The sequence below is a fragment of the Lemur catta genome, chromosome 19 (assembly GCF_020740605.2).
Source record: "Lemur catta isolate mLemCat1 chromosome 19, mLemCat1.pri, whole genome shotgun sequence".
In the NCBI taxonomy this organism is placed as follows: Eukaryota; Metazoa; Chordata; class Mammalia; order Primates; family Lemuridae; genus Lemur; species Lemur catta.
The window spans coordinates 12784181-12812049 of NC_059146.1; the positions used below are offsets into that span (position 1 = coordinate 12784181).

The 27869-nt window shown below is 36.7% G+C and overlaps 1 protein-coding gene across 4 annotated transcripts in view; it reads right to left on the reverse strand.

The window, feature by feature from the left end:
* The window catches only part of LOC123624137 (transmembrane protease serine 11A-like), a 45731-nt gene extending 25267 nt beyond the window's left edge, over positions 1 to 20464 (reverse strand). Inside the window, exons 1-3 of one of the 4 annotated variants that reach the window (XM_045531752.1) lie at positions 20393 to 20464; positions 11859 to 11978; positions 10708 to 10826 (exon numbers count right to left, since the gene is read on the reverse strand). In XM_045531752.1, coding sequence (XP_045387708.1) covers positions 10708 to 10826; positions 11859 to 11937 — 198 coding nt within the window. In that variant the 5' untranslated portion in view covers positions 11938 to 11978; positions 20393 to 20464. Of the gene's footprint in view, positions 1 to 10698; positions 10827 to 11858; positions 11981 to 20392 lie in introns of those variants that run through there. The other 3 variants (XM_045531751.1, XM_045531750.1, XM_045531753.1) reach the window with 3 other exon arrangements.
* Between the last annotated feature and the right edge of the window lie 7405 nt (positions 20465 to 27869).

Sequence of the window (27869 nt, forward strand, 5' to 3'; positions counted from 1 at the left end):
CATGGCACTCTAGCTTGAGCAACAGACTGAGACTTCTGTCTCAAAAAAAAAAAAAAAAAATAAAAAAAAATAAAAAAAGAAAAAAACTCCACAGATGGAAAAGCAGAAAGATATAGAGCAGAGATAAGACATGAAGGAGGCTTTGAGAGGTGACAGAGAGAATCTTGGGTCAGTCCCAGGTTTGAGCCTATCCTGCTGCTCATTAACTATGAAACCTTGGCCAAGCTGCTGACCCAATTTGAGCCTCAGTTTCTTCACCTGTAAAACAAAGATATTGATCTGCTACTCACAAGGCTATAAAGATTGAGCACATATAAAAATGCTGGGTATGTTTTGGTAGTTAATTGCTGGTGGTGGTTCTCTGGCCCCTCTGCTGGCGCTGCAGGTCTTAGCTGTCTCTGCAGGTCTTTGGTTGAAAAGCACAAGAAGGAGGCATTTAGGATTTAGGAGAGACCCAAAGATTTAAAAATTTTTGTTGATTGTGGACTCCAGAGTAAATCAGGGAGGAAGAAAGAGTAACGTGGTGTTGCAGTATTAGGTCAAATTTGTTACTCAATTTATGTCATCAAAAGGAGAAGGAAAGTTACTGCTTTGGGGCAAGATGCATGGTTTTAATCACCTGCGATGCTGTGGTTTCTCACACCTAGTGTTTGGTTTGCTGTATCCCCTTGTACCCACTTGGAAACAGTATCATCTGAATGTGGTACTGCAATTCACATTGCATGGAAGATGAGTCAAATGTGCAAACAAAATATCCTAAATCCTTAAAGAAAGGGCAGGAAAATGAACTCTCATTTTGTCAAACACAAAAAATAAAAATAAAATAAAGAGAAGGTTGTTGCAGGGACCAAGGGATAAGTTATGACTTCCTTATCACTACCAGGAATTCATAAATGCTTCATTAGGAACCAAAATATTCATTATTTCCCCTTAACCCTTACAATAACTCTGTAAAATAAGAATTCTTTTGATTCTTATTCTACTAAAGGAAGATACTGTGACTCAGGCATTATATGAATTTACATAGCATCATACAGATAATAATAAACTGGGACTTAAACCCAAGTCTTCTATCTGCAGGGTCCATCTCTTCTCCCTCAATTACATAGCCTTGCCTATTAAATTTGATATAAATTTTCCTTCACTTTCTCTTGCAGAACACATAGCAGTTATCAACTAGTTGATTGGTCTGAAGATAAAGTATGAAACTTATAAAGATATATTTTTGGTAATAGCATTAAACTTAAAATCAACTACAACATTTAGAAAAATTTAGAGAAATAGCTAGTATCCAAAGAATGTCTTTATTTGTACTAAAATGAGGAAAATCTAAATGGACTGAGGTGGTATGGGGTTTATATGTTAGAAACAAAACTATTTTGGAAGACATATTTTTACAAGAGTGACATTATTATAATCATTTCTCTTCTTGTCACCCACAAGTCAGTATTCAGTGTGGGGGTAGAGGGCAGAATCCAAAAGAAAAGAAAAGTCAAGCAAAAAGGAACAGGGAAGTAAAAGTGATTGATTTTATTTATTTTTTATTTAAAAAAAAGTGATAGATTTTAGAAGAAAGAAAAGTAAATAGCAGTTGAGTATTTAAAGAAGTTTGGTTTGTAATTATCCTCTGAGTAAGTTCCACCCACAATTGATTCCTGGCTGTTTGCAACTTGTTGGTGAAGGCATAGGATTAAGTTTTTGACTCTGGATAACATAATCCATCTGGCAAGGTGCCTGCTGAGAAGAATATCTAAATCCAGCCTCAATTCTATCTTTGAATGGTTAGGTTGTCTGGGAAGTAGGAGGTGAAAGAATAACATAAGAAGAATGTAGGTAGATGTAACTTTGGTGATCACGATCACAAAGAAGTTTCTTCTTTATGAAATTCCTGGACCGTGTCTCTAGAAAACATCATTTGCCAGGTCTGGGATGAGGCCCAGGAATGTTCAGCTGATACAGGTATTTTGAGGACAACACTTTGAGAAATAGGACACAGGGACTGGTAAGAAAGTTTCCTATAGTAATGCAGAGAAAAATGACATAAATTTCATTGATGAATGGAGTTTTTATATAAACTAGCTTCCTTGAGACCCTGAAATTATGTTTCCCTGGCAGATCAAGGCTTACATCATCAGAAACATACTTTCTGCCAAGATTCTGGCATTCTAAGTTCCCTGAAGTTTCAGAGGGGCTTTTATTTTTAAAGCTGCATGCCAGCTTGTTATGAATTTATTATTATTTACACAACCTAATAGACTTAGTGATTTATAAATCTACCTTACCTCCCACATTAGGGCATTTGTAGAATTTTGTAGTTGGAGTTAGCCTCCTAACATTGAGCAAAAGACCCTCCCCCCTTTCAGGGTAGCTCCTCTTTCTGCTTGATTATTGTGAAATGCTGGGAATTTCACTGAGATTAAGTTCTAAGAGGGCAATTGAAGGTTAGTTGGGTGTTTAATGAAAGAGTTAGGGAGAGGCTGTCAACGCAAAAAAACAGACTCGCCCAGTCATTCAGCTGTCATTCCCGAACTAACTCTGTTTGTACATGTCGCCTGCCTTTCTCTGTCAAATGATTCCCAGTGAGCTCCCCTTACAGCAGTCTCTATTCACACAGGGAGTTTTGTGGCTGAGAATGCAAACCTCAGACAGATATGCCACTGACGGTTAGCAAATGGACTACAAAAGCTATTTCTCCCAGCATAACACTAGACGAGATCCTCAGAACTGAAGAAACCAAAACCATGCCTTGAAAAACCTTTGGATCCTCTTGCTTTCTCCTAATTTTAATAAGGGTACCATGAAAAGGACGGTAGAAGAGATGCTTCTTAAAAGACACCTTTAGCTTTAAAGAAGGCTTAATTGAAGTTACATTGCTGCAAGGGCTAAACTCAAGGTAGAAATAGAAAATAGACCGCAATTGCATTGTACCCTCTTGTTCTCAATGTCAGACATTCAAGGGCCTCACTTTCCATTGCCAACCTGCTGGCCCAGTCTTCAACACCACCAGCGGCCTTCATGCATTGCCCTCTCCTTTTCCTGCACACTTGCCTTTCTCAGGCTATGCCTTGGTCTGTAGCACTCGCCCCATTCTGCTTTTCTAAATAACAACTATCTTTCGGGGATTAGTTAATACCTTCGGATAACACCTTCTTTGGGGTTATACCTTAATCCTCAGACTAATCTTTCCTCTTTCTGTCTTAATTTTTTAATGCCTTTTATACCTCCTACTCCTTAATATAGTTATTTATGCAAACATATTTTCTTATTTACCAACTGCGAATCTTTTATGCATAAAGATGGTGACTTATCTTTTCATATTCTACAATATCTAGCACAGTGCTTAGCATACTGTAGGCATGCGGCATGTTTTTGTTGAATAAACAAATGAATAAAAGAAAATGCGAATTTAATTACCAAAAAGTCTTAGATTTACCAGGAAATTTTTACAAGGGTTTTTAACGTGCTTTACATCAAATTGAAATTAATGTTCTTAGAGAAAAAGTAAAATTACCCACGAATTATTAGAAGGTAATTTTTTCTCTTTGTGGACATTTTCTGGTAATTTGATTCCTTGAGGTGAGCTCCTCCATAATGAGACTACAGGAGTTATAATTGTAGGAATAGTTATCATTGTTGGCTGCCAACTGTGCGCGAAACCCAAACTCCATTATATTTGTACTCTATTGCTTTTCACATCAACCCTCTGAGGTGAGAACTATTATTATCCACATTATGTAGATGAGGAAGTGACTTGCCCAAGGTGACACAGCAGCGAGCCACAGAGCCAGGATTGAAATCATGGCTATACAGCTTCGCTTCAGTGCCTGTTAATGGCCTCACAGTGCCGACCTTGGGGTGAGCCATAGTAGGTTCTCGCTGAGAGGTCCTACCCACTGATGGACAACAAGCAGTGTGTAAGTGCATCAGAAACTGGGGAGAGGGGAATGAAGAAAAGTTGGTTAAGGGGTACAAAAATACAGTTAGAGAAAAGGAATACGTTTTAGTATTTGATAGTACAATAGGCAAATTATAGTTAACAATAATTTATTGCCTATTTCAAATAGCTAGAAGAGAAGAATTGCAATGTTCCCAACTCAAAGAAAAGATAAATGTTTGAGATGATGGATATCCTGATTACCCTGATTTGATCACTACATATTGTATACAGGTATCAAAATATCACATATACCTCGAAAACATGTACAACCATTTATATGAATTAAAAAACAGCTATTGCACTCCTCTCCAAAGGCAGCCTGTTTTCTTTGCCCTCTAAAAATAAGGACCATACCCTTAGTTCTGTTGCAATCCTTTGAAGTTGTTAGTATATCTGTTTAAAACTCTAGATTTGTTTTTGATTCAAGACGTCAGCTGCGAACCATTCTCTCAAGCCTGGGTAAAGCATGGCCAACCTGAGCACTGAGTGATGCTCACGAGATTGTGAGGCGTGTTGGGCTTCAGGAGGCCAGGTGTGGCTCCCGCAGCTTTGTGCCTAGCGCCGTGTCTCTTGGAGAAGGCAGCTGGATCCAGTGTCATACGACGTCTGTGGGTGTGTGGGAACATCACCATGAAAGTATGACTTTCTGATTACCCCAAACCAGGAAGCAATGAGATCACTGAATGGGGTCTTAGATTTTGTGATGTGATCAGTCATGTATTTGATTGTACTAGTCCTTCCTCGATGTGTCTTTGTGGAATATCAGAAGGAAACAGGCAGACATCTGTGACTAACTAACCACGTATAACACGTAGCAATATATTGAATAGCCTTATCCCAATTTGGTTTATATTTCTGATTAAGAGGCAAAATAAATTTGCAGAATTAAAAAGTTTGCAATTAAAGATTATAAAGGACAAACTATTAACTTTCTGCAAAACCTAGATCTCTGAATTATCTTTTTAAAAGAGGTTATAATATCTAATCTGTTTAAAGTTGTACTAAAAATAGAAGGTTCACGTCCTCTCCAAGTGTGTGGGTTTTAAATCTCTAAATTTGATTACTCTATGAGAGAGAATGAGACAGAAAGGGGGAGAGAGAGAGAGAGAAGAGAATCATTTCTCTTAGCCTTTCCTATAATACTTAATGTAGTGCTATAATTTGATGAATGATAATCTAAATAGATTAGCTGGCAGAGTGAATACTATGCTGTCTTTACAACTTCATCAGGAAGTTTACAGAGAGCTCATACTGCTTTCTTTCTCAAAAACTTCCAGCAAAAAGCATTTCCATCCATATTTTTCCTCTAACTATGGATTATTTAAACTAGACATACATATATAAATATATCAATCAACTTCCTTCTCTCTCTATTATAGTTGCTTCTACTATTACTTTGCTTATCAAAAACTAATACAGGAAAATGAGGAAATGTGGATGAGGACACCTTTATATACTGAGTAAACCCAACGTATTGGTTAAGAAAAAGTGATCTAGCACAGCATGCAGGATTTATAATCTTTATAGATTTAAAAAATTAAATGGGAGAAGAATTGATATAGATTTTAATAATTTTATCTCGTATCTTAGCTAAGTCCTTTTCTGACAAGTAGAACAATTCAGTGGAAAGAGAATATGTTTGGAGTTACCTACACAACTTCAAATCACTCATCCAGCATGTACTAGCTACAGAACTTAACTTCAGAAACTTCATTCTCTTATCCATACAGGGGGGATCATAATGCCTTCCTTGCAGTGTTATATTTTGGATTAGGCATAAAATATACACCCGCTAGCTTTTTCTTTTAGAATGCTAATTAAACACATTGAAGGTAGAGGTAGTGATACATATCTTTCAATCAGGCCTAATCTTCAATTACAGGATGAAGGTAAATCTGAGGTCTCTAGTAAGAACTCAGCCACATTCTACATCCAATTTTTCTAGCTTCTAAACATGAAATTTCTTGCTAGTCTCTGCTTAATTTTTTAAAAAATCCAATTACTTCTCTCTAGACATAGTCTAACTCCAAGTACTGAACATCTTTTACTTCTCTTTCCTTGTGCAACTCCAAATTTTAGATAGTCTTTAGCACCTTTGCTAAGTTTAAGTTCACCTTGACTCAGTTGCTTTTTCTCAGCAGAACTTCCTGCGGCAGTGTCTGTCAGAGCCAATTCTCTTATCTTTACCTTCTAATTCCTTTACAGAGTGTTTGTAAACTACATTTATTCCTTTGTATCTTTTTCTGTTTCCAAGTTCTATGTCTCTTCAACTCTAGACCTATAGTCCCAAGGATATTTTGAAGGTCATTTTGGGCCCTGTTTCTGATGTTTCTGAGTACAAAGAAGATAAAATTTAAAACTGCCTTGGCTAGGTGCGGTGGCTCACAACTGTAATCTTAGCACTCTGGGAGGCCGAGGCGGGATTGAGCTCAGGAGTTCGAGACCATCCTGAGCAAGAGCGAGACCCCATTTCTACTAAAAAAATAGACAGAAATTAGCTGGACAGCTAAAAATATATAGAGAAAAAATTAGCTGGGCATGGTGGCACATGCTTGTAGTCCCAGCTACTAAGGAGGCTGAGGCAGGAGGATTGCTTGAGCCTAGTAGTTTGAGGTTGCTGTGAGCTAGGCTGACACGACAACATTCTAGCCGGGGTAACAGAGTGAGACTCTGTCTCAAAAAAAAAAAAACTGCCTTGGCCATAGGAGCAGTGCTTCTTGGGAGGGAGAAAACACTAAGTAAACTTCCAACTGTTGTCATCCTTAATCGAGATGGTGGTCACTGGTTCATGTTAGTAGTATAATTGAAAGAAAATAATATACCAAGGATAAATACTTAACTTCTGGTATTTTGTGGGATGGTAGATAGGAGGTAAAATCACAGAGATGATTCCTTTGGATGACAAGCATCATGAGGGTAGAAATTTATTAATTACATGGCATCTCAAATCAGAATGCTTGCTTTCAAATCCTGATTGCATCAGTTACTGGCTGTATGACCTTGAGCAAATTAACCTTTCGGTACCTTGACTTTCTCATCTGTAAAACTGAAAGAGTAATTGTACCAACCTCATAAGGTTGTAATAGAGGATTAACAAAAATAATACCTAGAAGGTGCTTGGTGTGGTGCTTGGCATTCCATATATGTTAGCTATTACTATTGTTATAGTATAAGTTTATAACTTTCACATTTGTAATGATCTTAAAATATTTTGTTATTTCTGAAATATATTGTGTAAGTGAATAACTCCCTCAGTCAGTGCCTCTATTCAAACTTGTAAAATTTGCATAATAATGAAAGTGATCTGCTTATGTGGGAGTATCGTGAATTACAGGTGTCTGGTTACTGGAGTCTTCTCCGAAGGATGATATGGGAGATGAGATGTCTGTCCTACTATCTCAGGGAACTGGGATGGATTTTAGCAGTATCTGAGCAGGAACTCATTTTACTTTTGCATCTCCATTTGCATTTGAATCAGTAAAGCCCAATATGAGGAAGAACAGGACCTGTAACCTGTCTTTCTTGGCTATCTAATTAGCACCCATATAGGACAGAGAAAGAATCTGGTTTTATTCATTGGGATTTAGCAACAATAAACAGGAGTGGCTCAGGATGAGGCATAAACCCTTCCTGTAATTCTTCTAAAGCTAACTTGGTGGAGGGGATGCGGGGAGAAAACCACCTGTCTTATTTAAACAGAGGTAAAATAATACAAAGTCTTTCCTGATCATGGGAACCCTTGTTGATCTTTCTTTTCTTTGAAAATCTTCTGCACTTACTGTCCTCAACATGCAATTTAGTCTTCAATCATATCATGTCATGCTGTTCATTTTCATGTGTCTTACTCACATCTGTCCAAAGAGACTGGAAACAATTTGAGGAGACAAACCATGTTTCCTCTTCTGCAAGACCCAGGTGCTGAGAAATGCAGTGCACTCAATAACAATCATAGTGTACATTGAAAAAAGCTTAGATCGTTTAGTTGGTTATATTTGAAAATTGACACACTATATGGGGTATAAAAACCAAACCCCTACTTAATATCACATTCAAAGGTGGACTCCAGATGTACTAAAGACCTAATGTAAAAGATAAAACTATAAATTTAACAAAAGAAAATATAGTAAAATATTTTTATGACTTAGAAAGATAGAAGGACTTCTTTAAAAAAATACCTTTAAAACACAATCATAAGGCAAAGAAAATTGACAAATATGATTACTTCAAAATTATATATTTCCATTTCATAAAGGATAATGGTCAATGTTAATAGAAGACAGAATGGATAAGTGCAATGTTTACAACCAACACACTAATAATATCTGGAAAATATAGCAAAGTATTAATTTGTATTAATTAAAAACAAAGTATTATTTTTATTGCTTTATACAAATTTGTATTAAAGCAATACAAATAAAAAAAGCAATTCTAATAGAAAAACAGGAAAAGACTATGTATGGGCAATTTATAGGAATGAAAAGTCCAAAAGCTAATAAGTATATGTAATGATGTACAAATTCATTAGTAATTAGAAAAATGCAAATTAAATCACAAGTAAAATGATACTTTATGCTCATTAGGCTGGCAAAAATTAGAAATCCAAATAATCCCAAGTGATGTGCCCTGAATGTTTGTGTTTCCCCAAAATTCATATTTAAGATCCTAACCCCCAAGGTGAAGGTAGTAGGAGATAAGGTCTTTAGGAGGTAATTAGGTCATGAGAGTGGAGCCATCACAAAAGGGATTAGTGTCCTCATGAAAAAAATTTTCTTATAACTTCCACCATGTGAGGACGTAGCAAGAAGATGACCTATGGACCAGGAAGCAAGCCCTCACTACATACTGAATCTGCTAGTGCCTTAATCACCTTGATCTGGGACTCCCTAGCCTCCAGAACTGTATAAAATGAATGTCTGTTGTTTAAGCCACCCAGTCTGTGGTATTTTTGTTATAGCTGCCCATACAGACTGAGACACCAAGTGTTGGCAAAGATGTGGGGACATGGAACCTGCACGCACTGCAGACGGGAGTGCACACTGATTCAGCCATTGTGAGGAGCAGTCCCGCACCACTTAGTCACATCAAGCATATGAACACTCATTTGCCCAGTGATTCTGCTTCCAGAAGGACTCGCATGGAGAATGCACATGAAACACAGAATGGCTGCCTGTGGGGGAGGGGAGTATGGACTTATGTTATGGGGATGAAGGAGGATAAATAAACAATGATATGCAACTATGATGTACCCATAATAACTAAAGATTAAAAAAAATTAAAAAATAAACAATGACAACCAGAGAAAGGCCTTGCATATAGCCATGATAATAATGTGTCATTACTTAACTTAGCCTTTGTACCTGAGGTTCTTGCAGTCCTGGAAACCCATGCTTAACGAAAACTTAAATGTCCCCTTTTAAACACAGTTTCTGTTACACATGCTCCTTTGCATCTCTCTCACTTATTTTAAGACCTACTGCATTCCTGTCCATTTACTTTAGTAAGACAGAATTTCTTAGTTCACTTAGCACAACAACAATAATGTTGGCTGTACAACATAAATGAAACAGATTTCAAACGTTCCCAGTAAATTATAACATATTCCATTGTTTGAGGAATTTATTTATCTTTTTAAGGCAGATTTAGTTTTGTTGTTGTTGCTTTTTTTGTTTTTTTTTTTGTTGTTTTTTTTGTTTTTTTTTACAATGAGGAGATCATATGGAGTCACTTGGTGTTAGAGGAGTAAAAGAGGTATTGGGGTATATATATGCCGGCTCCAGGTTCATTCTGGCATTACTCAAGCATCGATTGCAAATGCTCTTTTCTATGATGCTCTAAGAGAACGGAAGGATGTATATCAGTTTGTAAACATTAATTATTGGTTGGGGAGGATGAGACCATAAGATAGAAAATCTGTATGTACTTAATGTTAACTGAAAATATAGATTATAAACTCCATCTATGATGTCATTGTAAATATGTTGCAATTGAGTACACTATATACAAGGATGGTGACATGAAAAAATAATTGCTTTGGGAAAGAAAATATTTTGAAAAGCAAAAAACAAACCAATATGCTTGTCATTTCCTCCCTTTTAAAATAACTCTGTGCTTCTGTGCTTCCTCATCAAGGAAATTAATCTGAATTTAGTTTTGGAATGAGCGTTTATGGGCATCCTGAGCAGAATTATTAACTGAGTGTGCTTTTTCCCCTTTGGGGGTAATCTTGTCTTTAGCTTTCACAAAATTGTTAGCATTTAACTTGAATATTACATAAGTCTAGGTTTTTTTTTTAATTAGTACATTTGCAAGATAAAGTGAACATTTTTGGTCTTCTTTTATTTTCTCATATATTTAAAAAATACTCAAAATCTTAACATGTGATCTTACCAAAAAACATGTAGTCTTATAAATAACAAGTTTGGGTATGCTTAGGCTTTTCTCTCGGGGAAATATCGTGGTGGAATTGGAAAGCAATGGACTAGGATATCTTGGCCTCAGTGCTCTCATCTGTAAATGAGTTTGTGGAGTTAAAATGTGTGGTGTATCAGAAACACCAATTTGTTGGACAGGCAGATTCCCTGACTCCTCTCTCCCCACCTTTCCATCCCATTAGACATTGATTAACAAGGTCTAGGATGGAGCCTAGGAATCTGCAAGATGATTCTAATGCAGGTGGTCTGAAAGTCATGTTTTTAGAAATGAGGGAAATTATCTATAAAATCCCTTCCACCTGCATTATTCTATGATAAAAATAATTTTACCCAACTTACCAAATTTTCGCTCATCTCCCGTAAGTCCATAAGTTGGTATGTGCTTCTTTGTCCAGAATTGTTATTGACTCGTAGATCTGAAATTTTAAAGGTGCCATGGTAGTACTCCATAGTTGGGCCTGTGATGAAAACGAAAAGTAGCAAGTTAAGTGATTTGGGCAAAGATTTTAGGATTTCAGACTCAACTATAGTGTGGCTAATATAGAGTCTTGAATATATCACTGAGGTTCTTTCTAATTGAGTTTCGTTAAAAAATAATAAAATAACAATGTTTTATAATATGTTAATAGCAGTAGCTAACATCTATTCAGTGCCTACTATGTGGCAGGCACTGTTCGGTGCACTTTACAGGTATTAACTCATTTGACCCTCACACCAGCTCTCTAAGATTGGCATCACCACTGTTTTACAGAGCAGCTAGGTAAGAGTGACACTTTGGAGATTTGTCAAAAAATGTAAATGGTTTGTACTCTATGCAGAGAGAGATGCAATATAAAAAAGGAGAATTCAGAAATGAATTATTTGTGTGATTATAAACATATTAGTCAATAAAAATATAATCCCTGAATATTGTTTTGGAAAGAGTAAATTTTTTTTCCAAAAATAAGTGATAATATTGTGTACTTATAAATACTTGTAGTTTATCAATAATTTTGAAATTCATTATTTCATTAGACGTATGCTTTTCCTTTGCCCTAGAAATGTTGGTGGACAGAAAATGATGCTCATAAGTAAAAGAATCAATTTTAATAATTAAATAACTAATTTATCATAGTCTTTAGTTTTAATATATAATTAATAATGAGAGTTCTTTACTATGACTACTAGTAAATTTAAGACAATTACTGTTTTTGATCTTTTTGTGTAGATTCTCAAAAAAATACTGGATTGGGAGCTCTAAGGAAATAAGAAATCTGTTTACTTTGCTTAATGCTGTATCCTGACTACCCAGAAAAGTACTCACATGTAATAGGCATTTAGTAATTATTTGTTGGTGAAATGACCGAATACATTAAAACATATTCTGAATGTGGACATTTACAGTTCAATTTACACATTTTTTAAGGTGCAATTATATTTACACACATGCAAATAAAGCTTTGCAGAAAAATGAAATCAAACCCACCAGTAAAATCCCTAATTTTACTTACGAGAGACTAAGAAGTGAGCCAGAAGACCGATGGTCACTGCCACCACTGTCACTGATAACACAACGAGAACGGCAATCATCCACGGCTTCAGATCTCTGCTTCGGGTGCCAAATCCCACTGCTCTGCAGCAAGGAAAGCCCGCGTGTTACTCTCACATTGTAACAATTACAAGTTTTCTGGTTCTCCTCGGAAACGTTCAAGTTACTCTAGCCTGCCTTTCCCAGCAAGAAGTCAATTTTGGTCCAGGTCATCTTGGCTTGCTGGAAGGTGTTAAAAGATCAGCATCTTGGAATCATAATGTTGCTCCTGGATTCTGTTTCTAGAGGCATCTGGTGGCCTCTCTGTGGTGGTCAGGCCTGACTTTCCTTAGCAGTGTAGTCCAAAGCACACATGCTTAAAAAAGTACCATCCTCCCTTTCTCCAACACTTCTCTCTTTTATCTGTCTCTCCTTTTAGAGTTTACATAGCAGAAGAATGGTTCGATAGCCATTGACATACTGTGCAAGTGCCATGGCAGTCACATCTTCAAATCCTACAGAAGGAGCAGTGAACATCTAGGGGCAAATGGTGACCAACAGACTGCAGTGATAAGTTATCAATTAAGAGTGTTTCTCCTTTTGAAAATATCACTGGACAACACAGCACATGCACAATACCAAATTACAAAAGTAGCAGGAACCATGGGTTGAAGCTGAAGCTACTTAATCCTATATAAATAAACTTTCAACTTACTATCAACTTTTATGGAGATGTATAAGCAATACATGAAAACAAAAATGTATCATTGCCTTCCCATTCTGTTAGTCATTTGCATAATATCACTTCAGATTTGAAAATAAATACACTTAGTGAAGACTTTTGGAATCTAGACATTTTGTAAGTAGAGGTACACCATTTTGCTCATGCATTTTTTTCCTGCTTTACTTGTACCTATAAAACAAACACAGGTGTATTAATTTTCCATTGCTGTGTAACAAATTTTTATTTTTTTTGAGACAGAGTCTGGCTCTGTTGCCAGGACTAGAGTGCCGTGGCGTCAGCCTAGCTCACAGCAACCTCAAACTCCTGGACTCAAGCGATCCTTCTGCCTCAGCCTCCCGAGTAGTTGGGACTACAAGCATGTGCCACCATGCCCTCTAATTTTGTCTATATGTATATTTTTAGTTGTCCAGATAATTTCTTTCTATTTTTAGTGAGATGGGGTCTCACTCTTGCTCAGGCTGGTCTCAAACTCCTGACCTTGAGCGATCCTCCAACCTCAGCCTCCCAGAGTGCTAGGATTACAGGCGTGAGCCACCATGCCCAGCCTCCTATTCCTTCTGTATCTAATTCCCCATTGTGGATGGGAGTGAGGGCAGGGCAAAGAGGGAGGGGCAATATTGAGTTAAATGTTATTGTGAGTCCAAATGAAAGATAATAATCATTTTCTGTGGAAAATGATGAAAAGATTCAGGCTGAGTTCAGGGAACCTGGAGAAAGAAAATCAGGAATCTAGAAAAGACCAGACTTCACTTCCTCTAGGAAAATGCCTTCTCCCTGCTCTCAGGATAGAAATTGGGCAAACTGGCCAAAACAAAACAAAAAAAGGGAGAAAAAAAGGAGAATAATCGAGAAGGTTGAGGCTGGAAGAGGAGAATGAGTTGAAGGGGATTGAGAAGAAGACCATTCTTGGAGTCTCCGCAGAGTGACACTCTCATCTCTGCCACTTCCTGACAGCACACAGCTACTCACTGTTCATCATTTCTGGCCTGCTGGGCTGGATTCACGCCAAGTTCTTACAGCCCTGTCTTTTCTCTAGCATCTACCCAACCCTAATCAATGAAATTAGTGTCAGGTTCTTATCCCTTCTAGATCTTCCTGCCTCATTTAGTAAAAGTGCCTTCTCTAGCTGTATCCTGAGCTATGACTGGCATTTAACTCCCTTTCACCTGGAGATATCAGCAAAATATGGAGTTCTATTGTGCTAGCTTAGAGGTGAAAAGCCTTTCTTAAATAGTGTTGAACTCAGACTTTGGATTAGTGATAGAACATAGTTACATGTTAGTTTAAAGTAATGCAACATGAGTGGATTGACTTCCAGTAGGGAGTGGTATAACATTAATAATAAAACCCCAAGTTCTGGATTCATAAAACGTAAGTTCAAGTCCTAGCCCAGACACTTGTTAGCTTTGCAATGTGAGGCAAGGCATTTGGCCATTTTGTGTCTTAGTTCTCCCATTTGTAAAATGAAAATAAAATCAATACATACCTTATAGGATTTGTATAAAGATGAAATTCATGAATACATGTAAAGTGACCTATGCATAGTAAATAATATATACATCTGAGCTGTTGTTCTTGTTGTAGTTATTATTATTACATACTTAATAAAATCAGTGATGCCCATTGCAACAACTATTGACGCAGCACACAGTGCCTGAAAACCAGAACATCTTACTAATGCCCTTACTATTTCCCAGGCCACATTGGCCACTCAGGTTCTCAAGAGTCCACTCACCTGCCTGGTACACCCCTACTACAACTAGCCTCTGAGAAAGCCACCCAGAAGCCCAAGATTCGGCTGCTCTTGAACCACCAGCACAGGTGCCAGTGAACACCACCCTGGAGCACAAGGATAGACACACTTAGCCCACCACTACTACCACTAAAACCTGAAGATGAGCCCATCTGGCATTCCAGTCCCCAGAACAACTTCACTGTAACCTCCACCAATAACCACACCCTAATACACTGAGGAAAATGCAGATACCACTAACACTGTTTGTAGCCAAAGAAATCATACAGGCAATTCACTACTACATGCACTGTGTTAAACTCCTTTTTGCATTCTATTTTCCTGGGAATCACTGAGCCTTCTGTATCCGGTTGCCTAAATATCCAGAAGTAAAACCAAAGGGCCCTACGCAGCCAACATCACACTCACATCTGCAGGAAAAAATCCCCCATCAACAAAAGTAAATTCAAAAGTAGGAAGAAGTGATTATTACACAAGATGTAACATAAGATCATGCCGACTAAACCAATCTACAGATTCAGTGTAATCCCTATCAAAATACCAACACCATTTTTCACAGAATTAGACAGAAACAATTTTAAAATTCACTGGAACCCAAAGAGCCCTAATAGCCAAAATAATCCTGCGCAAAATGAATAAAGCTGGAGGCATCATGTTGCCTGATTTCAAATTATATTACAAGGCTATAATAACCAAAACAGCATGGTAATTAATGATATAAAAATAGACACATATATCAGTGGAACAGAGTAAAGAACCCAGAAATAAAGCCACGTATTTACAACCAACTGATCTTTGACAAAGCTGGGAACAATATACATTGGGGAAAGCATGCCCTTTTCAATAAGTAATGCTGGAGAAGTTGGATTGCCATATGCAGAAGAATGAAACTGCACCTCTATCCCTCACCTTACACAAAAATTAACACAAGATGCCTTAAAGACTTAAATGTAAGACCCGAAACTATAAAAGTACTAGTAAAAAGCCTAGGAAAATTTCTTCTGAATGTTGGTCTAGGCAAAGAATTCATGACTAAGGTTTCAAAAGCATAGGCAACAAAAACAAAAATAGGTGAAAATTAAACTAAAAAGCTTCTGCACGACAAAAGAAATAATCAACAGAGTGAAGAGACAACCTGTATAACAGGAGAAAATAATTGCAAACTATTCATCCAGCAGGGGACTAATGTCCAGAATCTATAAGAAACTCAAATAACTCAATAACAAAAAAGCCTAAATAATCCCATTAAAAGTGGACAAAGGACATGAATAGACATTTTTCGAAAGAAGATGTACAAAGAGCCAATAGTTATATGAAAAAATGCTCAACATTACTAATCATCAGAGAAATGCATATTAAAACTATAATGAGATATCTTACCCAAGTCAGAATGGCTATTACTGAAAAGACAAAAAACAGATGCTGGTGATGATGTGGAGAAAAGGGAACTCTTATGCACTGTTGGTAGGAATGTAAATAATACAGCTTGTATAGAAAACAGTATGGAGATATTTCAAAGAACTAAAAATAGAGCTACCATTCAATCCAGCAACCCCACTACTGGCTATAAATCAAAAAGATAACTGCATTTGCATGTTTATTACAGCACTAGTCATAATAGCAAAGAAATGGAATCAACCTAAGTGTCTGTTAACAGAAAAATACATAAAGAAAATGTGGTATATATACACAATGAAGTACAATTTAGCCATTAAAAAGAATGAAATTCTTTTACAGCAACATGAATGGAACTGGAGGTCGCTATCTTAAGTGAAACAAGCCAGGCACAGAAAGTCAAATATCACATGTTCTCACTCATAAGTGGGTGTTAAAAAATGTGTGCACATGGACTTAAAGAATGGAATGATATACAATGGAGACTCAGAAGGGTGGAGGGGGCAGAGGGGGTGAATGATAAGAAATTAGTTAATGGGTACAATGTCAGTTATTCAGGTGATGGATACCCTAAAAGCCCTGGCTTGACCACTACACAATCTATGCATGTAATAAAATTGCACACATACCCCATAAATTGATACCAAAAAAGTTATAAAACATAAAAGTTTAAAAGGTATGAATAGATTGGAGGTTAAGGCCCGGGCTGGCATGATCTTCCTGTATGCAAAATAAATTGTTTGTATTCCAAGGACTGTGTTAGATCCTTGTACAACATAAATACTGTCCTAAGAAACTACCTCTAAGATTTTTTCAGCCATTGCAATATTTCTTATCCTTTCTTTGTCTTTTCATTTGTCCATCCATCTATCCATTTAAATATCTTTCCATCTGTCCACCCATCCACCCATTTTTGTTTTCCACAACTTTTTTGAGCCTCTGCTGTGTCTTAGGTATCATGCTGGGCTTAGGAATGCAGGGATGAATCCAACTCATGGTACAGTAACCTGTGCTGTGAGATTAAAAATAATATAGTATTGTAAACTTTTCTGTTAATATTTAAAATAGCACAAATAACAAATTCCCAGTGAGTTAACAAAAATGAGAGTTAAAGATTTTAAAAAATTCCTCTGATTCTTCATCTGCCTGGAACAAGCTTCTGTAGGCATCTTGGTACTGCAGACATGGAACTACCTTTCAGGGTCAGCAGACTTTGGCTTCAGTCCTTGCCGGTGACCCAAACATGCCTCTTGAGAGGTTTATGAACTCTATCTGAATTTTTTTTTCTTACCTATAAAATGATGATAATAAATACTACCCAGAGATTTGAAGTTATAAAGTGAGTAAGTGAAGGACTCTAGCACCTATCACGTCCTACATGGGGTCAGGATTTGTCATATATATAGATGATCTTATGTAATTATTGTCACAGCTCGATGAGGTAGGCTTTATCATTACCATTTCACTGATGAGGAAACTGAGGTTCAGAGAGGAGAAGCAACACAAGTCATAGAGCTCAGGGAAGGGTAGGCCTTACCTGCCTGACTTCAAAGTTATTTGTTTTGTTTGTAACTAGGCTACTCTAATAATGATGTAAAAGCCTTTAGAAGTGTATACTCTAATGTTACCTATATTATTTTTGTATTCCCAATAGGTCAATTTCTTGTCATTGTCCAAGATACTTAAGAAACATATCTATGAATGTGTTGGGGATAGGAAGGTGTGGATAGCTTCAGTTTAATTTCCAGTAACTCTGTGATCTAGGGCAACTTTTTTCTCTGTAATATGGGATAATCATAGGGCCCAACTCATGAGGATTGTAAAGAATAAATGAGACAATGTATGCAAAATGATTCATATTTAATAAATAAATAATAAATGGCAGCTGTTATTACAGTATAGATGAATCACCGCCCACTATGGAATCATACTTATCTGATCACAAATTCCGAAAATCTTGGTTTTCAAACACTTTATACACAGACCTGCCATCCTTCCTGTTTTATCTACCAAATATTATTCCCTAAATGTCAAACAATTGGAAAAGAAAGAAAGCAAAATGGAGAAGAGGATGTTATAAAGCAGTCTTTAAATCTCAAGATACGAACACATATTTCAGTTCATTGACTATAGATAGAACTTTATGAAGTGCCTAGCACTGTGAATGTTTTAGTTAAATTTTAAATTAAAAAAACCAAAAAAGTTATTTTTTCCTTGAAAGTTTTAAAAATAAGGAAAAGCAAGATATCCTATTAGTTAAACCCAGGCTCTGGCTCCATTTTCCAGGTTCAAATCCCAGTTCCCCCTCATTACTTTGTGATGTTGGGCTAGTTACTTTCTTCATCTACAAAATGGAGGTAATACAATAGTACCTAAGTCATAGAATTACTGAAAAAACTGAATGAGCTATGGCACATAGTAAGAACTATGAGTTTGATGAAAACTAACAAAAAGAAATATTTAATTGATAATTTATACTAAGTTTAACAATCAGTAACAAATATGGAAGCTCTACTTTGACATGTTGGTTTTATCTCTGAAGATATAGTTTTGGAATATATTAGGGCATGGCCATGGCAAATTAAAAAGTTGATTGAAACAGTTATCTGAAATGAAATTAAAATATAGAGTGTGAATACTTGCAAAGGTATTACTATTAGTAGTCTACAGGACTACTGTTTTCTCTAAAAGTGATAAGAGGAGGCTAATTTTTGCAGTTATTAAGCAATGCCTAAAATAAAAACTATGGAAAGAGAGACCAGACTTCTGGGAAAAGGGTAACAATCTCAGATGAAGTCATTTGGCATTTTATCTTTTGTAAGGGAGATAACTGAGATTTTCAAGCGAATGAATCACCCAACTAATAAATGTATAGAAAAGACTAGGAACATAGATATTCCTAAAGGCAAATTCAAACAGAGATTCACACCCAAGTTGGAACAATCCCTGCAATATAGAGAAGAGGGCCACAAAACCCACATGTAGGTGAGACATAGGAAGTCATAATAATTATTAAGCATCTGCTTTGCCTCAATCCTAAGCCTGCTTGTTGGTGTGACCTGCCATTTCTTGAAAATCCTTGAAATCCTGGAGTGGTATTCCATTCATTCAGGTTAAAGAAGCCATAAGAATTCAGTGTTTCCCCCTGTCTCCTTTCTTTACCAACATGTGTCCTGGGTGTCAAGAACAATGTCATTGACCACGAATATTACTCTTGTAACTTACTTCTCTTAAACTGCAAACACTCCTATAAACACATAAATGTTCATAGGAAAAGAGCACTTTTGGTGCCTGTAATTATGAGATGATATTTTACAAGAATAATTTTGGGGGTGTGAAATATTAAAAGCTAGAAATGCTATTTTATGTTATCATTACTTCCATAAACACAGGACATGCATTTTTATATTCAATGAATTTTAATAAATAAGGAAAACATTAATACTAGTTATTTACACTTGTTTGATCATTCATTTGTTCAACAAATATTTATGGAGTGCTGACTATGTATGAAGCATAGTAGATCCTTTCTAAGAGTCTCAAAGGGACCCTCTGACAATCTATGTATGAAGCATAGTAGATCCTTTCTAAGAGTCTCAAAGGGACCCTCTGACAATCGCTATGTGCTCACTGAAGGACTGACACAAGCAATGCATTTTAGGAGTGGGGAAGGAAGCCCAGTGAAGTTCACTAACTTGGTGGCCAATTTAGTATCAAATTCTCATCTCTGAAATTCCCCGGGGTGGTATCCTTGCCGTGTAGACAGGCTGCGGTAGCGAATAAGAAAGACTGAACTCTAAGGAGTTTAGGGCTCTAGTTTACAGCTCTGATTCTGGCATCTGACAGCCCTGCAGATGGGGAGAAGTCCTCTAACTTCTGTTTTCCTAAGATTCCTTACTTTAAAATGAGAGTTAATAATACTTTTTCTACTAAGCTCACAAGGCTGTCTTGGCTATTAAATGAAATAACATCCATAAAGATGTTTTGAAAATGGCATAAATCTAAATATAAATGGTGAAATATTATCATCATGGCTGTTTAAAATCACTATTTTAATTCATATTTTTCTTTTTCTTCAAAATTTAACAGGAAGAAGTTTTAGAGAATGGACATATTTTCTCAATCTTGAGCTCCTTTTCCCTCATTCTCCCCCTAGGAAATCCTGGATCTTCGACAATGAAGGCAGATGTCTCTGCAGCTACTCCCCTCTGTTAGTCCACAAGAACTGATCATAAGGTACAAGGAAAAACAGCTAAAGGGAAAGTACTACAGAAGCTAAATTTTATTAGATTGCTGAAAGGAGGCTTGTTTTGAAACAAATGAACACCCTCCTCACACACAAAAAAATCAGAATCAGTCAGGATATAGCATAATATAGTTTTTCATTAACTTTTTCTAAAATCTTAGCTGTTGAACCTGGCCACATGAAGTAATGCTAACAATGATTTTTTTATACAAAAACATTGATTTCAGACACAAAGATTAATTAATCCAGAATCCTATAATAATTCCAGAAATCTTACAAGATCCAGTGCAGATGGAACCTCACCAGCAGTCCTCTGACACATCCGAACCTGGGCACTGACAGCACAGCAAACAAGCCATGTACAAAACAAAACTGAACTCACCGATACATCATGGGCAGGAGGAAGAAGATGGTCTTATAGGTCTGCACCCACTGAAGTCAACTTTCTAAACAACTGTATGACATCTCTAGATACAGTAGAAATCTACGGCTAGAAGAAATAAGGAAACAAATTACAAGTAGTTGAAGTGAAATGAAACTAGTTTGACAAGTCTGAACAGAGAAGCCTCAACCCATAGAATAGCTTGAAGAAAACAGCCAGAGACAGTATAGTCCCAACAAGAAAGCAATGTGTATATATATATATATATATATATTTTTTTTTTTTTGGTATTGACTAATTTTGTTAAAGGAGAAGAAGTTGGTTGCAAGGATTTGAATGAGAAATATATTTGGCATGTTCTAGGATTAAGAGTTTAAAGAAGATTATTGGGAGGTATATAAATATCTTAAAGAAAATTTCACATAAAAACTCTGGATAAAAACAATCAGATCTTAAAACCTAGACACATAGTATAACTCAAGAAATACTCCTTAAATTCTTATTGAACAACAGATGCCTCCATATATTACTGGGGTGTAGTGAATTTATTAGTATATAATTTTCTTTTAAAAATATATATCACTGAGAGTATAGACAAATTATTAATATCAAATCAGATTTTTCCCAAAATGACTTAATGTAATAAACATAGGTACAGGCTGGGTGTGGTGGCTCACGCCTGTAATCCCAGCACTCTGGGAGGCTAAGGTGGGTGGATTGTTTGAACTCAGAAGTTCGAGACCAGCCTGAGCAAGAGTGAGACCCCATCTCTACTAAAAAAATAGAAAACAATTAGCTGGACAACTAAAAATATATAGAAAAAATTAGCTGGGCATGGTGGCGCATGCCTGTAGTACCATCTACTTGGGAGGCTGAGGCAGGAGCATCACTTGAGCCAAGGAGTTTGAGGTTGCTATGAGCTAGGCTGATGCCACAGCACTCTAGCCCAGGTAACAGAGTGACAGTGTCTCAAAAATAAATAAATAAATAAATAAATAAACATAGGTACAGAGGCATTTATCAGAATGAAGAAAATCAAAAGAGAAGAAAAAAATGTTTTCAATTAGACAAACAATATATGAATACATGCTCTTTGTAAATATTGAAATCTTAGAAATGAGATTGAAGCCCTGTTTGACCAGGCCATAATATTGGTCCCTTTTCTTCTCCTCAGAAGCAACTATGGGGTCTATCCTTCCACAGAACATTATAGGCATTTACACACACACGTGCAAACATAAACATATATCCACAGAAAAACATATATGCATCTTAACTTAAAAGTATCATATTGTATATATTCTTGTGCAATTCAGTTTCATTTCACTTAATATTTTGAAGATCTTTCTATTTTGGGAGATACAGATCTCCCTTATTCTTTTTAACAGTTACATAATGTATGAAAATATTTCGTGTTTAGCCTTGGTTATACTTTTACAACCAAATGGTACCGACTTAAAGGGAAATTCAGCAGTCATTGCATCTAACACTTTGAGAAAGTTCATTTGAAATAATCTTCTTTGACAGTACAGCATCGTGCTTTAAATGCATAGACTCTAGAGTCAGAGTGCCTGGATTCAACTCTTAGCAGTTTCTACCATGTCTGTAAAATACAAATAATACTAGTAATTTCCTTGCCAGGTTTTTGTGAAATGTAAATAAGTTAAAACTGTATATGTAAAATGTTTAGAATAGTGCCTCCCTAAATGGAAGCACTACAGAAATATTGGCTATTATTAGGACTTTAGTTCATTTGCATATGTATTTTTATCTAATATTTAACAAAGAAAAACTTAGTTGAAGGTCATTCAGTTGAACTATACAATGAGCACACATAGTTACATTCTTTCCTTCCTTTCCCTTCCTTTCCTTCTTTTCCCTTCTCTTCACACACCCCCCCCCCCCCGTGGGGCACAGTGCTTCACTGAATAGTGAAAAGGGCATGGACTTAGAACAGAATTCTGACTCCCTGCCAGTTACGTGAATCTGGACAGGCTACTCCAACCCTCTGAGTATCATTTTTCTCCCATGTAGAATGAATTGATACCATCTATATGCAGGACTTTTGTGAGACTAAATGGCATAATGTATGTGAAACTGCCGAACACACTGCCTGGCAATAAATGGCAGCTTCTGTTGTGGGTGGCAGAAGGCTCTGTAAACAGCTCAGTCTTTGGAGGGAGATAAATTTGCCTGCAAATCCTGGCTGTACCACATAGCTGTTGTTTGGCCTTTCTGAGTCTTAGCTTCCTCATCTGTAAATGGTATTAATATATTTCCATACTATTGTATGAATTAAATGAAACAACATGTGTAAAATGCCCCGTACTATATGGTACAAACAAGAACTGAATAGTGGACAGTGTAAAGTATATTCACATTGTTTTGCAACCACTGTCTGTCTCCAGAGTTTTTTCATCTTCCCAAACTGAAACTCTGTATCCACTGAACACTAACTCCCCATGCCCCTTACCCTCCAACCCTGGCAACCACCATTTTACTTCCTCTGAAATTAATTTGACTACCTCCTATAAGTGGGATCATATAGTAATTGTCTTTTTGTGACTGGTTTATTTCACTTAGCATAACGTCCTCAAGGTGTATACATGTTGTAGCATGTGTCAGAATTTCTATCCTTTTTAAATCTTAATAACATTCCATTGTGTATACACACACATTGTTTATTCATTCATCTGTTAATGGATTCTTGGGTTACTTCTACCTTTTGACAATTATGAATGACATTGCTATGGACATGGTGTCCCTGTGTTCAATTCTTTTGAATGTGTACCCCAGTGTGCTATTTCTGGCTTATATGATAATTTTATGTTTAACTTTTTGAGGAACCAACTGTCATTCCATTTTCCACAGCAACTGCACCATTTTACATTCCTACTAGCAATGCACAAATGTTCCAATTTCTCAACATCTTTGCCAACACGTTATTTTCTGTTTTCCCCCATCCTAATGTGAATGAAGTGATATCTCATTATGTTTTTGATTTGCATTTCCCTAATGATTAATGATGTTAAGCATCTTTTTATGTGCGTATTGCCATTTGTATATTTTCTTTGGAGAAATGTCTATTCAAGTACTTTGCTCATTTTGAATGCATTGTTTTTTAGCTGTTGAGTTGTAGGAGTTCTTTATATATTCTGGATATTAACCCCTTATCAGGTTTATGATTTATAAATATTTTCTTCTATTTCATGGGTTGCCTTTTCACTAAGTTGATATTAACATTATCCTCTGATGCACAAAAGTTTTTAATTTTGATGGAGTCCAGTTTATCTATTTGTTCTTTATTGGGCTGTGCTTTTGGTATAATGTCTAAGAAATCATTGCCAAAGCCAATGAATGTCATGAAGCTTGTCTCTTGTGTTTTCTTTTAAGACATTTATACTTTAAGATCTTACATTTGGGTCTTTAATCCCATTTGAGTTAATGTTTGTACATAGTAAAGTAAGGGTACAACTTCATTCTTTTGTATGTGGATATCCAGTTTTCACAACACTATTTGTTGAAAAGACTGTCCTTTACCCATTGAATGGTCTTGGCCCCCTTGTCAAAAATCATTTGACCATGTATGTGAGGATTTGTTTCTGGACTCTCTATTCTATTCTATTAGTCCATGTCTGTCTTTCAATATCACAGTCCTTTGATTAATGTAGCTTTGTAGGCAGTTTTTATTAGTTTTTTTTTTTTTTTTTGGTGTTTCTGGGGAGAGATCAGCCCCCAGAGTTCCCTACTCTGCCATTTTCTTTTATATCACTCTCCCCGCTTATTTTTTTATTTTGATTTATTTTTAATATGTTTTTTTGTCTATTTTTTCTTATTATGTGTTCATTCCTAGAAATTCTTAAAATAAATAATGAAATAAAACAAACATGACATTCATAATCTCTCTTGCCTGCTGTCAACCAGGCCTAAAAAGTTAAAGAGTATTTTTAAAATCTTTTCTGCTAGTATTTCCTATTGTTAGAACTTTAGGTTGTTTACAACTTTTTACTTTTACAAACTGTCAGAGTTTGGCTAAGCATAAATTAGAAGTTATAAAGGAAATTATAAAAATAAACTATTAAAGAGATATAATAGTTTGCAAAACTGCTCAAAGAAGAAACACAACTGATATTCAAAGATTAAATGACTGGGAAACTTAAATTTTCAGTCATGTATCAATTTCAATGAAATTCTGTCTCTGATAACTTTTTAATTTTAATTTTTAATATTGAAGAAAATGTACTAGAATACAAATTGAAAGTGACTTAGTGTGTGATATGGACTGGTGCAGAATTCCTGGATCACAGGTGATGTGTATGTGTAATTTGACTAAAATGGACTGCTACCACCAGCATTCTGCGAAAGTTCTACATTCTTGCCTACACTTGACATTATTTCAGCTGTCTACTACATGTAACCATGTTTCTCTTTTGTTTTAATTGTTTTTCTCTTAATACTAATTATTTGAGAATTTTTTTATATAGTTGTTAGCTTTTTTGTTTTTTGGGTTTTTTTTTTTGTAAATTACCTTTTTATATCCTTTGCCCGTATTTCTACCGATATTACTGTTTTCCTTGTTCTTTTGCAGGAGTATTTTGTATTAATATATTCTAGATATTACTACCTTGTCAGTTTTAGACATTTAAAATATCTGCTATCCTATCCATAGTGTTAGTTGCATAATAGAAACAGTCAATAGTCAAACGTATCTTTTTTGCGTTACACTTAATACTTCCTGTGCTTAGCTTTAACAATCTATCTCTTATCCTAAGTTGCAAGAAATTTTTTCTTTTCTTTTTTTTTTTGTATTAACATGATCATTTTTTTCCTTTCTCACTTAGGTCTGTAGTCCATTTTTGGAGTCTACATTTGTGCGTGGTTTTAGGCAAGGATCGTGGTTGTGGTGATCCTGGAAATGTGTCTCTCAGATCTTGTGCTTGGGGAAATATAAGTGACAGATGGCCCAGCTTCTGTGCTGTGAGCCCACAGCTGCATTCACAGCGAGGCCACATCTCCCGATCTCCCACAGGCTCCTCCCAGCTATGATTAAGTACAGCAGGAATGTTAAGGTTGGTATGCCCGGGACATATGGGATTCCTCTGATGGGTTGATGGGTAACTTTAACTTCAGGACTCCTCATAGGCTTAGCCAAATTTTCTTGGAACCGCATTGCCATATGCAATTCTTTGTACCCTACTCTTTCTTCTCCATGGCCCAGAGGTCAGACCTGCATTGCATTCTGAAATGTCTCTGACTCCTCCAACAAGCATAACATTTTCTTCACATAAATTTTCTCTAATAAATTTCTTGTACTTCAAATCAGGTTGGGATCTAATAGAGTGGTCTCAGAAAATTTAGACTGACTATTTCACTTCACTGCCTTTTGGGCAAAGAGGATGCCATCCTGAGTGGCTGCGGGATACAGATAATCCTTGGCATAAAGTGACAGCTGCATTGTTAAAAATTTCACCAGCAGTGACCTGGGAAGGCTTCCTGGGGCTTCTGGGGCTTCCTGGTAGAGGGGACAGTATTGTAGGTGTGACCGTTTAGGCCGTTGAAAGATGGGAGGGAGGAATGCCTTTTACAAAGGTAGTGGAATTGGCTGCTTACTTTTAAATTGCATTGTTATCCTGCATAGGGATAAGGGGAAACTGAGATCCATTTATAATCAGTTAAAGGCTAAGTATGAAAACCAGTTACCGAAAAGCTTGCATCTCCTGCAGAGGAAGAGTATAGACACAGCTAAGCAACAGGATAAAGATTTAATAGATTCCCAGAGTTTGAATGCTTAGTCAAAGCAGATCTGCTAAGCTTGGGTCAGGACCCTGCTTGGGAAAATCTAAGAGTTGAAATATAAGATAGGACAATGAGATGGATGTCCTTCAGAGGGACGGTTCTGCAGACCCCCCTGAACCCTCATAATTTGCATAGGAAATCACTCTGTCCTTAGTAAAAGCTAGTCCTTCTCCCCGCTGAAAGATAACTACAGCAGCCGTTACTCCCCACAAGGAAACAGGTGCCTCTTCAAGAGATATCCTCACCTCTTCAACTGACAACCAATCCAGTAGCTCAGCTAGTAACCTGCTGGGCCTGATAAGGAGGGAATAGAGACTGTACACTGAAGAAATTGTAAGAATTCATTTCTATTTACTGGCTTCTGACATTAGGTGCTTGATCAAATAAGGATGAATGGAAGACTGGATGAGTAAGAATTCATTGGCTTGGGAGCATTTTCTCAAGATATGGAATTTAACACCCTAGCAAGGATCCAAGGAGATTGGGCAAACTTGCTGCTAGGGTGGCTCCTAGCAACCTAGAGGAAGCCATATCCAGGGCTGAATGAAGGTGAAATGTCCCAGTTGCCCTGGAGGACAGTGGAGAAAGAAATGAAGAGGCTGAGGGAAGTAGGCATGTTGGAATGGACATACTGTGTGAGGCCAGAAGACACACAAGGGGATATGTTTCATGGAAAAGCCCAGAGGATATGCCATTTACCAAACCCACTAGAAATGAGCTGGTAGCTAAGTAGGTCAGTAATGGCTCTCCTTTGCGGGTGAAGGTTGACAGCAGGAGAAGCAGCTACAGAGCTAGGACCATCCATAGAGATGATGGTGCCCTGAAGTAATAGAGGCCAAGCAGCAGTGCTTAACTACCAAAGCCAGGGACCTACAGTGAGCTTTAAGAAATAGCAAGGTCAGAGGGACAGCCAAGGATGCTTGACCCACAAGGAACTGTGGGGGTGGTTCGAAGAGCATGGTGTCTTTAGGGAAAAATAAACAAGCCAATAATAAGAGTGCTGATTAATCAAAAAGGAAAAAAAGAAAAAGAAAAAGAAATCAGCCAACAAAAATAAATAAATAAATAAATAAATAAATAAATAAATAAATAAATAAATAAAAAGAATAAAAAGGCACAAATGGAAGAACAAGTGGCTCTGGGTGATCACCACAATAGAAAGTGAAGATCCATTGCTCTGTTCTCGGTCTTGAGGCAATTTTCAGATCCAGAACCCACTGTCTGAAGAGGTGGCTATGTTCCTAGGAGGAAGGACCCTGTTACACTACGGTAAGTGTACACAGTGATGCTTCCCTAAGCACTGCCCCAAAGGCACCTACTGCCATTTATTTACTGGGTGACTATACAACAGGCAAGGGAAATATGCAGATGTTTCAAGGACTGTTAGAAAGAGGATCTGAGTTGATACTCATACCAGAGACACATAGCATCATTATGGCTCCCCTGTTAGTGTAGGGATTTATGGGGACCAGGTTTGTCCTGAATATAAGATTCTAGGTTTATAGTTCTTTTCCTTTTTTAAAAAATAATTAACTAATTAATTTATTTTTGCATTTTTAAAATTTTAAAATATTACCAGGGCACAAATGTTTTTGGTTACACAGATCATTTTTGTAATGCTTGAGTCAGGGCTATAAGTGTGCCCATTACCTGGACAGTGTTCACTGTCCCCATTAG